General features: G+C 46.0%; 1 protein-coding gene across 12 annotated transcripts in view; it reads right to left on the minus strand.

The window, feature by feature from the left end:
- The window catches only part of KALRN (kalirin RhoGEF kinase), a 653,035-nt gene that overhangs the window by 36,234 nt on the left and 603,827 nt on the right, over positions 1-12,974 (minus strand). For 9 of the 12 annotated variants that reach the window (XM_049710431.1, XM_049710430.1, XM_049710429.1 and 6 more), the window contains 5 exons: positions 12,466-12,637; positions 8,772-9,010; positions 6,677-6,930; positions 2,994-3,117; positions 1,834-1,893 (listed from right to left, as the gene is read on the minus strand). In XM_049710431.1, the coding sequence (XP_049566388.1) occupies positions 1,834-1,893; positions 2,994-3,117; positions 6,677-6,930; positions 8,772-9,010; positions 12,466-12,637 (849 nt within the window). Of the gene's footprint in view, positions 1-1,833; positions 1,894-2,993; positions 3,118-5,834; positions 6,931-8,771; positions 9,011-12,465; positions 12,638-12,974 lie in introns of those variants that run through there. The other 3 variants (XM_049710433.1, XM_049710434.1, XM_033403888.2) reach the window with 3 other exon arrangements.

Consider the following 12,974-nt stretch of genomic DNA (forward strand, 5'->3'; position numbering starts at 1 on the left):
AGCTCGTGCAAAGGGCTGCAAGCCCTCGTTCAATAAGAACCCTAGAAACGTGTGCAATTCACAAAGCAGGGCTAAGACACGTGCGCATGCGAGCTTTTGCTTATCTAAATGTTGCATGGAGCAACCGAGTACATCAGTTAACCTTCTCAGCGTATGTTGCTCATCTGGTCCCACATCTCCCTGTGCCCAATTCTTCCTTTGAAGAGCAGAGTGGGAAAGTCATTCTTCTCCCCCTAGTCCACCAGAGCTGAAAAACGTCCCCAATTGCCTTGTGGAACACAGATACCTGGCTTTCCCTCTCCCTCCATATATTTGCAGATGACATTTTCACTACATGCCAGCAATACTGAGGTCTGGAGATATAGGTGCCATGAGGCATCTGCAGGCCGACAGATGTGGGCTTCCCAGGAGCTGGTGCCTATCCTACGAAATGCAAGGAAAGCAGAGCCAGAAGTTTCCCCCGCCTTCCCCATTCTATAAGATATATTTAGGCTATGAGCGCCATATCCACCTCCTCCCACAGGGGAGCCCCGCACTGGCCCACACCTGCCGGATTTCGCTCCATGGCAATACCCACAACCATAGGGGACTATTTTATCCTGGCAGAACTCCCACTTTCAACCACCGGTCTCTGGCCTGGTTCAACTCAGCTGGTACCTTCCACCGCTGACTCACGCCTCCCGGAGCCACATGGTCTTCCCTGGGTTTTGTGGTGGTTGTCATAATATGGTGGTGGCTTTCTTTGGGATTAGGTCAAATTAGAATAAGAATAATAAAGGTGCATCTAGTTAAGTGAAAAGCGTAGGGCTATAAAAAGGAAAAGGTTTTAAGAAAATATTCTGTATTTTGTGCGCAGAAGAAATCTCTAAACTTTTATCCATTATCGGGGATGTGGGTACAGATTTGGAGAAAGGCATTTCAGTTTACTCTGAAGGGCAAAATGGCAGGGAAAGCCAAGTTTGCTCCAGTTCTCTAGGTGTTGTAAATTTATGATGCTTGTCACTCAGTGGCAAGCCATGTGAGAGTCCTATGTCTATTACCCCAAAGAGTTCCTGGCCGAGGAGGACCTGGAAGTTGACTGGAGGTTCTTGTTGGTGGAGGTACTGGTTTCACTTCCACATCTTTGTAACCCTGGAGTATGAGAAAGGCCCCCGGGCAAGATTTCAGCCTTCTTGTCTCTAGAGAGGCCTCTGCTAGGCCTACAGGAGGGAGGTGATCCCCAAGGCTCTTTTCCTCCGTGGCAGGAACAGCCACTGCCCGGGAGCCCTGGGGGCTGGAGAAGGGGGGGTTCTGGAGTTGCTGCGGTCACTCCTCATTTGCTATTGGCTAGGGGCCAGGTCATCCCCCCAAACCATACCTACTCCATGATTTTACTGGAGGCTTCAGGGAGGAGTAAGTCCCAGAAGAAAAAGAACATACAGGGGAAAGAAAAAAAGAGGGGAAAGGGAGGAAGGAGAAACTAAAACAAATGAGTTCTTATCTTTAGCTGGGAACCAACCACTCTTTATAATGCTATTTTCCATGAAAAAAATGTTTTCTAAGTTTCCAGTTACGAAGTTGGCTATTTTCTACACAAAGCCAAATCTGCCAAAGAAGAAAATACTAAGCAAGCATTCAAGAGAACCAGAAGTTTTAAAAAATGCACCTAGGAAAAGTTACCTATCAGAATCCAACTGAATTAAGTTTTGTTTTGTTTTCTGTAAGTTGGACGGGACACCGAGAGATGCCCATGTATCCTGGACTGGCTGGTCACTTTTAGCAAGGCCACTGTTACAGAACACATCGAAAAAAGACAATCATTGCAGGAAAGAGGACAACAATAGCTGCTTCTACCTCCATGCTAGTATTAGGGTCAAGGTCATCACACTCTGACTCCTCGGAACTGTTCGTCTCCTTGATGGGCAGCATGAGGGAGGGGGAAGAAAGAGAACACAGTTAGAACACAGGCAGCTTTGGCTAGAGGGTGGGGAGAACTTGAAAGAAGCATGGACCATGGGAAATCGGGCAGAGAAAAACCAGGTGCTGCTAAGGTGGGGTGCGGATCACCTAGGGCGGCAGCATGCTCTTTTCAGGGAGAGGAGGTTGGGATCGTGTAAGCCGCTCATCTCACAGGAAATAGCGATGGAAGCAACCAAATGAAGCATGAGTGCTGTCGAATTTAAACTGTTGTCTCCTGTGGGGCCGGACTTCCCAGATGAGGGTGAGGGAGAGAGTACAATTTCTTTTCCCCAAGAAGGACATTAGAATGGGTTTGCATTGTTCTCATTTTGCTCAGGAAGACTCAGGTAGATAATCACACAGTATAACAATATTCAACATCAGCGGTTTAATTTCCATTGTCCAGAGCCATGTCTTTTCTGAGCGCCCAATGTAAAGAAAACAGATCACATCATTTCAGGATGGCGGACAGGGGTCTGTCAAAGCTTAGACTCAGCGAGTTCACTATAACAACTGGATTGTTACAAAGCAATAACGTGGGCTTCATCAATGTGCCTCCCTTCTCTGCCCATGCATAGGCCTGAAGGTGATGGCATCTGAATTCTGGGGAAAAGAAATGAAACTTCACCAAGGACACAGTAGCCCTTAAGTTCCAAACCTCAGACTTCAAAGGGTTGGAGGTTTGGAAAGCATCTCTAATCTCTTTACCCTGCATGTATTTTCAAACCTAGGATACTGAATGGGTGGCTTTGAGTACTTTAATATGAGTCAAGCATCTTGCATTTCTAAGAGAATAAATAATACTGCAGATAATTTTGCTATAAAACTTCGGCACAGTATGAGGAGGAAGGTATAAAAGAAAAAAAAAGAGATACTTACTTATTTGAATTGAAGTTGCCAGGAGAAATAAAAAATAAAAAATAAATTGATCTCGCATGCAAAATCCTACTAAACTACTTCCCCTCTGGTCCCCATCCACCCAAGTTGCCTCGTGAGAATGCTGCAGGGTGGGAGTAGATGAGAGGTCGGACACAGCTCCGGAACACCTTACTCACTTTAACAGAGACTTTGTTGCCCAGAATATCCTTGGGTTTACGAGGCCCTGTGGCTTCACTTTTACCCGTGTTCTCCACTTCCGCCCGCTTTCTCATGCGTAGAGTATGCCATGAACATGACTTCCTGTTGTACCAAAAAATGCACCAATCAAAATGGCAGGTCAGGGCAGAGTGAAGCGGTGGGTGGGCTTGCCACCCTCGGGTGAGTCAGTAGGTGAGGCGCTCCAGTCAAGCCCCTGCTTCAGAGGCCCCAAACCTGCACACCAGCTCCTGTGGTGGCTGGCAGCAGATCTCACCTCCAACAGGAAATGAGTGAGGATGAACTGTGACCCCTCCCAATAGATGTACAAGGTTGGTTGTAGCATTTGAGGCAAGTCTGGGTACTAAGTGATTAAACTCTACCGAGGGAAGTTTTCATATACTGATGAGGCCTTACAGGACTCAGGAATTCCCTTCCTGAGTATGGGTATGATGGATGGGAGAAGACTGTGGGGAGGGGGCAATAAAATAGGAAAGATAAGGGAAGTACATTCTATAGTGTATAAGGTATTGGTACTTTCCCAGGATCAGATATAAAGACCCAAAAGGATGCTTTTGAGGTTTTCATCTCATTATTTGTGTCTAGGCTGTGGCCACTCCCAAACACCGTAGTACAGATAGGAGGTTCTAGGGCGTTTGACTTTATAAAACTCGTGGGCACCACTCATTTATCTGGATGACTTAGGATGAAGGGTTTCTTGGTCTATGTTCTCCACATCACTCAGTTTTGTGAATACAAGGCTCTGTCTGACAACCACTAAGAGCTCCTAGAGTTTTCCTGTTGGGAGAAGACCCAACGCGTGCTCTCAGGGAGGTGAGGGTGGCAATGTCCCTTTCACACTATCTTAACTTCTTCCTTCTCACAAGAGGGTTGGGAGCTATTTCTTCACAGACCTGAAAGAGAGGCTCAGAGCAGAACTCTTGAGTTCCACATATGTTAGGACTCAAAGACACCAAAAGCCAAGTCTCAAACAGCATCAGGGACCCTGGGCAGGCAGCATCAGTTTCAGGTGTGGTCACAGAGTTTGGATGAAGTTCTGTCATGTCTGGAGTAAGTGAGGCTGGCTTCCCTTCAGTGTCTCCTTATCAAATTTAGGCCTACGCAGACAGGGCTCAATGAAAAGAGCATCATTAAGGGAGAGAGGGGAGAGAGAGAGAGGCCTGTGAGATTTAGGAGGAAGGGAGATGCTCCAAAACGCATAGCAACTCCTCCACAAAACTCCATAAATGTCACAGATTTCAGGATGACCTGGGGAAAGTGTTCTCAAGATATTTATCACTAGCATGGAGGTTTAGCAATCGACTTTCTGAGTAGGAAAGAGCGATAATAGCATGTCCTCAAATTTTTTTTGGAAAGCGGCTCCTTCAGATGGCAGAAAAGAATCTCTTGGCCAGACCTTCTCTTGTGCCTCCTGAAGAGGCAGGCTCCCTGGGATTCCTTGCATACCAGCTCTCACTCCGACTGTTGTTTCTGAGTGAGAATGGTCACCAAAATGAACCTCGGATAATACCACTCTTAACTGCACACTTTCATCCCTTATCTTTACCCCCAAAGCCATGTCCCTGGCTTATTCTGAGAACATCTTGAGTCAGGGAGGTCCCTGCTGAAAAGACTCCTAGGGTGGCCGGCAACGCGCGTGTGCGCGTGAGCATGGGGCTGCATTCCTATGTTTATCACAACCCTCTGGGTCATTCAGTATGATTGGTGAGAAACTAGAAATGCTACAAGTAACACTGAGAAGGAGACTCAAGAGTAGTGCAAGTGTCAGGACACGCTCAATTTCGTATTCTTCTTCCCAGAAGAATGCGTCATCATGGTTTGGGGAGCTTCCATCTCTTGGCCACAAGCCTGGGGACTGATGTGGAAACAGGGTTTCAGTGACATTTATCCCATAGGCATCACAACCAACTCTGACCCTTGTGGTCATAGCAGCCCTGGGGAGGGTACAGTGAGTGTCCTTCACTGATAAATAGTGACAACCACTTTTAGTCCATTGCTCTGCTCCACTCCCACCAACCCTTGTGCAAGAGCCACACTGACAAGGAACCGAATGACCAATTGGTATTTGAACCTGTTCTCTTTTGCCCAGCCTGACACCCTTCCTACCAGCCCTCCCATGGAAGGTATGAAAAAGTGCAAGGGAGAAGTGCTGAGAGCCTGGATAATTAGATCCAACTCATTACGAGTTAGCTAGCTCTGTAAGTCATTGATTAATAAGAACCTCAATGCTTTGAGGGCCTTTATATCCAAGGCTTCATAAAAGGTACTGAAACCAAGTGTCTTTAGGATAAAATGAATCAGGCCTGTTGCCATTTAGGGGCCACTGCTGATTTCCAGCTGGGTCTGCGGTTACCTAGAGAGGCCAGGGTGGGGTCAGCAGTCTCTGTCGCTGAGCTAGAGAAAGCTCCAAGGAGGCGCAGCTCTGTTGCTGCTGCTGCTTAGATATCTCATGGGAGCTCCTCCACCCGGCCGCTGGTGACCACACGGCGTGGAGAGCAGTGGAGGCCGCAAGCCAGCCCACCGCCTTCTACACTAGCCTCTGGTTTACGTCAGCACCTCAGGGTCGCCCAGTTGGACAGCATCCCATCTGCATCATCCCTCACCTCAGAGGTTAGAGAGAACACACATGGGCTGCTTAGAAGGGAAGGCTAGGGTTGGACCTCTGGCCACAAAGGCACTTCTTGTGTAGGAAAGAACTGCCAATGCGTTCAACCAACTCTTAAAGAAAAAAGAAGAATCGTTTGTACACTTCAAAGTCCCAGAATAGTGCACTGAGGAAAAAGGGTCAACTAGTCTTTAACCTCATTAAAACATGCTCGCAGTGAAAATTTATTTTACATATTTAAAATAGTACATTTAAAATTATTAGTTACATTACAGGTACAATGATGAACATTGTGACTCTCCATTATATTGCACAGCCTGACCTCATCCATATGGGTTTCTTTAAATAGTGCAAAATACTTTATACAGGAATGTGTTTGGAAGGGTCTTTGCAACCAAAATAAGGAAAAGAAATATCTTACAAATGACCATGAACATATATTAAAGTGACAGGGGAGGGGGAAAGTCAAAAAAAAAAAAAAAAAGTTACAATCTGCACAGAGGAATTGCCATAGACAACCAAAAAGTTCCCTCTCTCCTGGGAGAAGCAGCAGGCCTCTGACCTATACAGGTCTGGCATTTGTGCTAAGGTAATTTTTTGGTGTCAATCAAAAAAAAAATATATATATATATCAGTAACTTAATACAATATAAATAGAAGTCCAGTCCAGTGAATCCTGTGGTGGGTCAAATGGAGCAACAGGAGGCATGCCTTTTGTCCCCTAGGGTTTCAGTAGGGTTCTTTTCTTAACAAGGGGGGGAGAAAAGAAAAAAAAAACAAACAGAAAATTACAAATGAAAAGGAAAGAAACACCATCACGGTTACCACCACCACCAAAAAAAAAAAAAAAAAAGGAACACTCCAGCCCGGTTGCCCCCTGCTGCGTGTGGTTCCAGCACTCAAACCTTGGTGCTGGTGGCACTGTCGAGAATAAGCAGCAGTAATTCCCTACCGTGTGTTTGCATTTTTGTGTTCTTTGTTTTGAATTTTTTTTTAATCCACATACTCCTCTCCCGGGGAAGCCAACGAGGCACTTACTTGATGCTCCCGTCACTATTTTCTGCGGCTGCTGTGGCTTTGGTGAGGGGTGCCAGGATGTTGCCCGGGACCCAGCCCTCGGCGGCGGGGGAGTGGTCGCTGGCGGGCTGGTACACCAGGCACATGTTCTGCTGGTTGATGGCAAGGACCTGGACCACCTCACCTTGGCTCACACAGATTTCGTTCTCCTTCAGTGCATAGTAATCTTTGATCACGGCCATGGATGAGACCCCATTGCAGCCTCCCAGGTCGCTCTGCCAGGAGACAAGGGCAAGAGGGACACAGACACAGCAAGGCTGGTTCACATGGGCTTGCTCTGCATCCTAATGTGTGGTTGAAAGTCAGCCCTCCCGCTAGCAGGGTAAATGGCAGGCAGAAGATTATCTGAGAAATGGAATTATATTCCTAAATGGGCTCTGAAAATGTATTTTATTTATAATGAAAAATTTATAATGAAAATGTCTCATTAATATTATAAGTGAGGGTGAAAAGGTGGAGATACTGCCCAGCCTTAGGTAAAGGTATAAACACGCCTTCCACCTGGGAGTCCCTCCTTAGCATGCATAGTCTCACTAGCATCCTCCAGCTGGAAGGAAGAGTGTGGCACAGACACAGGGATACGTAAGCACCTGGGCAGAGTGAGGTCAGGGCAAAGGTCAGGTCAGTGGTCACCATCCTCCAAAGAAAAGAACACAGACTCTTTGATACATGTTTTTCTTCCTTTTGAAAAAGCATTGGTCTTACTCTACATTCTGACCCTCCTTGAGACAGGAGTAACAATGAGACATTTGCCCAATTCAAAGGCAAGGCCATGACCTACCCTGACCCGACTCCTGTGGGAAGAGAACTCCAGTCCCCCTGTATTCATTAATATGAAGGGTCCTGCCTCCATGACCTTTGCACATGACTCTGCACCAGGGAAGCTGCTTCTAGACAGACTTGTAACTTCCACAGATGCCTGGCTGCCTCACAGAGCATGGTGAGAGCCAGAAATTCTTCAGTGAGTTAATGGGACTTCAACTTATTCACAAAGGCAGGGGATTTTTAAGATGAAAAAATAAATTCCAGCTGATGTGATAAAATAGGTCAGTATAGATACTCTTACACAGAACTGAACTTAGACATTAATAGTTAATTAAAAAATAAAAATGAGGAGTTCCCTGGCGGTCCAGTGGTTAGGACTTGGCGGTTTCACTGCCATGGCCTGGGTTCAATCCTTGGTCGGGGATCTAAGATTCTGCAAGTTGTGTGGCGTGGCAAAAAAAAAAAAAAAAAAAAAAAAATCAACATCATCTAATAATATGGGTAAGAAAAATAAAACTGTAAGGTGGGAACATGTAGGTAAAAAATGCAGATGTTCCCATTCACAGACCCATTGAGCTCTAGAGGAAACAGGCCTGATGAGATTACGTAAACTGCTGAGGTTCTAGGGCAAGTCGCAAAGTTCTGAGCTGCATAATTTGGAACAGAAACCAGATCGCCTGACTCGGGATCTAGCACTTTTGCCATTCATTGTCATTCCTCCTACCTGGTGGGGTCAAAACAGCCGTGTAGACTGGATCTGCAGTTACACTGATGACTCTCCTCATGGCGATGTTTGAATTGTGGATTATCTCGGCTAGTCTAATCCAAGGCTAACTTCCCCCATTCACACACTGATGGGCAACATCCTCTTGCTGCTTCAGCCAATGGGCGTGAGCTCGCTTCAGCAGCTCATCGTTAGAAAGGGCAATCTCTTCAAGATGTCAAACCCTAGAGCTGCGACTTCTAGATGATCCACACCACAACTCCTCTATTTGCTACAAATCATAATTGCCACTCCAACATTACCATATTTGTATAGTGTTTCTGCAGATGACGACAGCCCTTTAACACAGAGTATCTGGACGGCGGGGGAGGAGGGTAGTGGAGAGGTAGGGAACTCGTTTAACTCACTCAGTTTGCAGGGGAAGAAAGAGAAATCATTGAGATTAGGCTGTATTTAGTGGGCCCTTCCTGCTAAAATGATCAGCATAAAAAGATGCTACTTTATAAAGTAAGCCCAGAGGCTGTACCCTCAGAGTGGTGCGGCTGGCAGTAGTGGGCTGTCACTTACCTTGCTGGCCTCAAACTTGTCCCCAGCCTGGTGGTAGTCAAACCCCGAACTGCCATTGGAGGTAGATATCTTCAGGGGTGGCAGAGGCGGGTTACAGCTGGAGCCCTTTGGGGGCTTCTCGGAGCCCACGGGGATGGAGGAGTAAGGCCTGGGGCTGGCTTGGGGAACCCTAGCAGGCTGGGACCTCATCACAGCTGTGTTCCTTTCTTTCCGCTGATATTCAATGGGCGACTGTAGGGCTGCAGGGAAAAGCAGACCATTACTCTCAGCTTTGGAAATCCCATAAGCTTTGGAGGCTTAAGAGGTCAGGCTTTGTGTGAGGCAGAGTGAGGATACGTGAGGAAGATACTACCCTGTTTTTAAAGAATGTATCATCTACCGAGAACTATTCTTAGTTTTGTCTAAATGATGAAAGTGCAAAACCGAAATGGTGCAAAAGGAGGGAGAGAGGGCTCTGTAGTACGTGTGTGCGCGGGTGGACACAGGGATGGGTAGGGTGGTAGTAAAGAGCTTCAGAAACTGCCAGCCATCAGGCCCTGACATGCAGGCTCTGCAGGGTGGAAGCAAATGGGAAGTGGGTCTGGGCAACAGGATGGAGTCAGATTCCCTGGAGCACAGAGCCATGGGTCTCTGTGGAGGAAGGAGATGAGACAGGTAAGGGAAGTTGGAGGTGCCAGGATGTGAAAGATCTGGAAAGCAGGTGAATGAGTCTGGATTTAATTCTGAAGTTCATGAAAAGTGACTGAATTAAGGCAACGTTCATGTTTTCAGTGCAGGTGCACCAGAGTACACCTGAAGAATGTTAACCTTGCAGCGGGTGAGGGGAAGGACTGGCCAGGCTGATTAAGAGCCGTGAGATAGTGAAGGGGAGAGGCCGGACCTGAGCAGAGCCATGGGAACGCGGAAGGGGTGCGGTGTGGCAAGCGCTCCAGAGGGAGCTGAGGTTGACACAGCCTAGTTGGGAAAAGATGGCAAGGAGCCAGGGTAACTTGGGTTTGGAGGCTGGGAGAAGTGGTGGTCAGTGGAACTCTGCTTTGAAAGGAAAGAGGTAAGCTTTGTTTTCCTGAATTTAAGATGATAAAGTTCCAAGGTCTTAGTACTAAAGAGGTACAGCCAGGCAAAAGCCATACAGGTCAAATTCTGTAACAGTGACTTCAAGGCAGGCCCGATTATGCTGTTTCTGTCAGTGTTCACTGTAACAAATATTTAATTGGGTTAACAGCTGGGGCTCAGAGAACTTTCCATTATAAGGATATTTCCCTAGTAATAGGTATATACTTTAATAGGACTCAACATATAGTCCACACTTCCTTTCTATTTGAGGTCTCAGGAGGGAAAGGTTGGCTCTGAGGTGCCTGCATGTGTGTCTACAAGCAAAAGCCTGGCCCCAGTCCACTGTCACATCCTTATCTTCTGAGTGTGTCAAAGTGCTGAATAGGCTGCTGCCAGGCCTCAGCCTTTCTCCTGGAGAGCATTAAATATTTAGGTATAGAGAATCTAGTTCATTAATAACTCCATAATTCACTATAATTAGGCAAAAGGTCTCTAGGAACCATGTACAAGTCTGGATAACTGACTATGCCCGAAGAAGTACTGCTCCAAGTTTGAAGCAGATAGCAGACAGCTGTGAAGCAGGCCGTAGCACACTGATCTGATGAATCATTACCCATCTCATGGAAGTGGGGTATTGACTGTACGCAATAACTGCGCTAAAGTGTTTGAAAGTAGTATGTCTTCTTAACTAAGCTGCATAGGAAGTCTGTGCTCTTCGAGGGCCTCCGTCTGCATAACTTAGGTCTTAGGACCAGGAAAGCTGTGCATCTTCAGGTAGGGTCTGCATCTGGCTGAGGGATACGGTGTCTTATACCTGGTCCTGTGTTTTTGCTTTGTTTGCTGGGGAACTCATAGACAAATGTGTGCCCTACCACTAGCAACTATACTGCAGTTTTGGGGTTAGAGCCTAATTTTAAGTTATACAAGTTATACAGTTCTGGATTCCAGTTCTTGTTTTAGCACCTACTGTTTTTGTGACTTTGGACCGGTTTCTTAACCTCCCTGAGCCTCCTTTTCCTCACCTGAAAAATACAGGATGGTATTACTTAGCTTTCCACACTGATGTGAGGATTAAGTGTGGTAACACATGTGAAATGCTTTGCATCGTGCCTCACACAGAGAAAGGACTCCATATATGGGAGCCATTATTGTTGCTCAATCATTTCCGGTTTCAACTTATTGTCCTACCTTATTTTTCTTTTGTCCTGAATTGATGAACTTAAAAACCTCATTCCAGCTTAGAATCTATCAGAAATTCCCAATAGAGTCAATTTAATGAATGTATTTTATACATGCACATGTTTTTGCTTAAAATTATTTTATCCATAGAAGCATTAATTCAATGTTGTATACTCAAAAACTGTGAACTATATACAGCTTTCATTACTATCCCTCAGGACCGGGCTGGTGTTTAATTTTAGACTCTTTAGAATGAGAAAGAACCCTAGAGATCACTTAGTTTAGTTTTTTTCACCAAACTGTTCTACAGTCGGGGGACCTGGGGCATGGCCCCCAAATACTCTCCGTGTAAGTGTGTAACTGCTTTGAAGTCTCGTGTTCTAGCTTAAAAAGGCAAGGCATTCTGCTCCATAATCTCTTTTGATTTGTTTTAAAAGAAACACAACTGTGTTAAATCCCTTACCATGGAGTACAGTTGATACCTGGTAATCTCACAAGGCTCTCTAGTGTTATCTGGAGATACCCTGGGGTTTGGCAGACCAACTCAAATTCCCCTTTGCTCCCAACAGAGGTGATTGCTAACTCTAAATTTCAGTAATACCTTGAAACTTCCCAGAACAAACTGTCAATTACGCAGAGAATGACGCTCTCTCTGGGAGGTGTGCCACGTTTTCCTGCTTCAGTGCTGCAGAATAGGTCTTTCACAAAAAGAGCCCACTGAGGCCCAGAGAAACATCGTGACTTGCCCAAGGTCCATCCCCACAGCACTGAGTTCCGTGATAACACCCAGCAAGTGTCCTATTTGCGTCATTTGAAGAGAGACCAGATTCTAGACTAGTAAAGGTGACACACCCAAGGGTGGACATGTATGTGTAAACATGGGAGCACATATGGCCATACAGTACTCCTTCAGGTCCACAGAGAGCTTCATTCTCTGTGTAATTGATAGTTTGTTTTGGGAAGTTTCAAGGTATTACTGAAATTTAGAGTTAGCAATCACCTCTGTTGGGAGCAAAGAGGGGATTTGAGCTGATCTGCCAAACTGCCAGTTATCTCTAGATAGCACTGGAGAACCTCTGAGATTACCAGCCATTAGCTACTAAACGGAAAAACACACGTCATTGATAGCTGGCCCCTGAGACAAAGAGGATGTGCCCATTTCAGACTTTTGCCCCAATTACTACCAGCTGGTAGTGGTGGCACAAGGCACATCCTCTATGTCAAGGCTGCAAGAGATTATTTCTTCTTTTGGAAAGATGGCCTTCTTTATCATGCCCCATCTGCCCACTTGTGCATTCGGGTTCAGGAAAATTCTACACGAAGTGTTTCTGAAAACTACAAAGTTGGAATGCATATAAATGTGATCGGGGCTCATAACTCACCAGGAGCCCATATCCAAGGAGGTTCAGAGGTGTGGGGTCCCCTGAAAATGGCCCGGCAAGAAGCCAGACCCGGTACTCACCATTTAAGAAGTCTCGCTGTGTTTCTAAGACTTGATTGATGTCCTGCACCCAGGCCTGCTGGATATCAGCGTTGGCAGCTTGCAGGATGACCCTCTCCGAAGTCTCCCTGTTCATGAGTGCAAACTTGCAGGGGTCACTGTCCACGTTCTCCTCCAGGACCAAGTAATTCATCTGGAAGAAACCAAGGTGATCCTTTCCATACTAAGCAGTTTTAAAAAATCAACAACATATTACAGTTCCTCAAAGTTTTTATTTCAGGAAACGTTTCCAAAATTGTGCCCTGAATCTAATAGCTTAAATACTTTGGTTTCTGTCTTTGAGTGAATGACATGATCTTGGAGAACCTGCAGGATCATGTTAGAGACTGGCACCGAGCCTGTCACTTTTTCTCACAGATAATCAACCTTCAATCCCGAAGGTTACTAGGCCGAAAGATCTTCAACGTTCTGGATCCTCACTCTTGCCAGTGTCTCTGTCTTAGGGAAGTGGCTGCCCCAGTGTGACTCTT

Source organism: Orcinus orca, chromosome 5 (assembly GCF_937001465.1).
Source record: "Orcinus orca chromosome 5, mOrcOrc1.1, whole genome shotgun sequence".
Classification (NCBI taxonomy): domain Eukaryota; kingdom Metazoa; phylum Chordata; class Mammalia; order Artiodactyla; family Delphinidae; genus Orcinus; species Orcinus orca.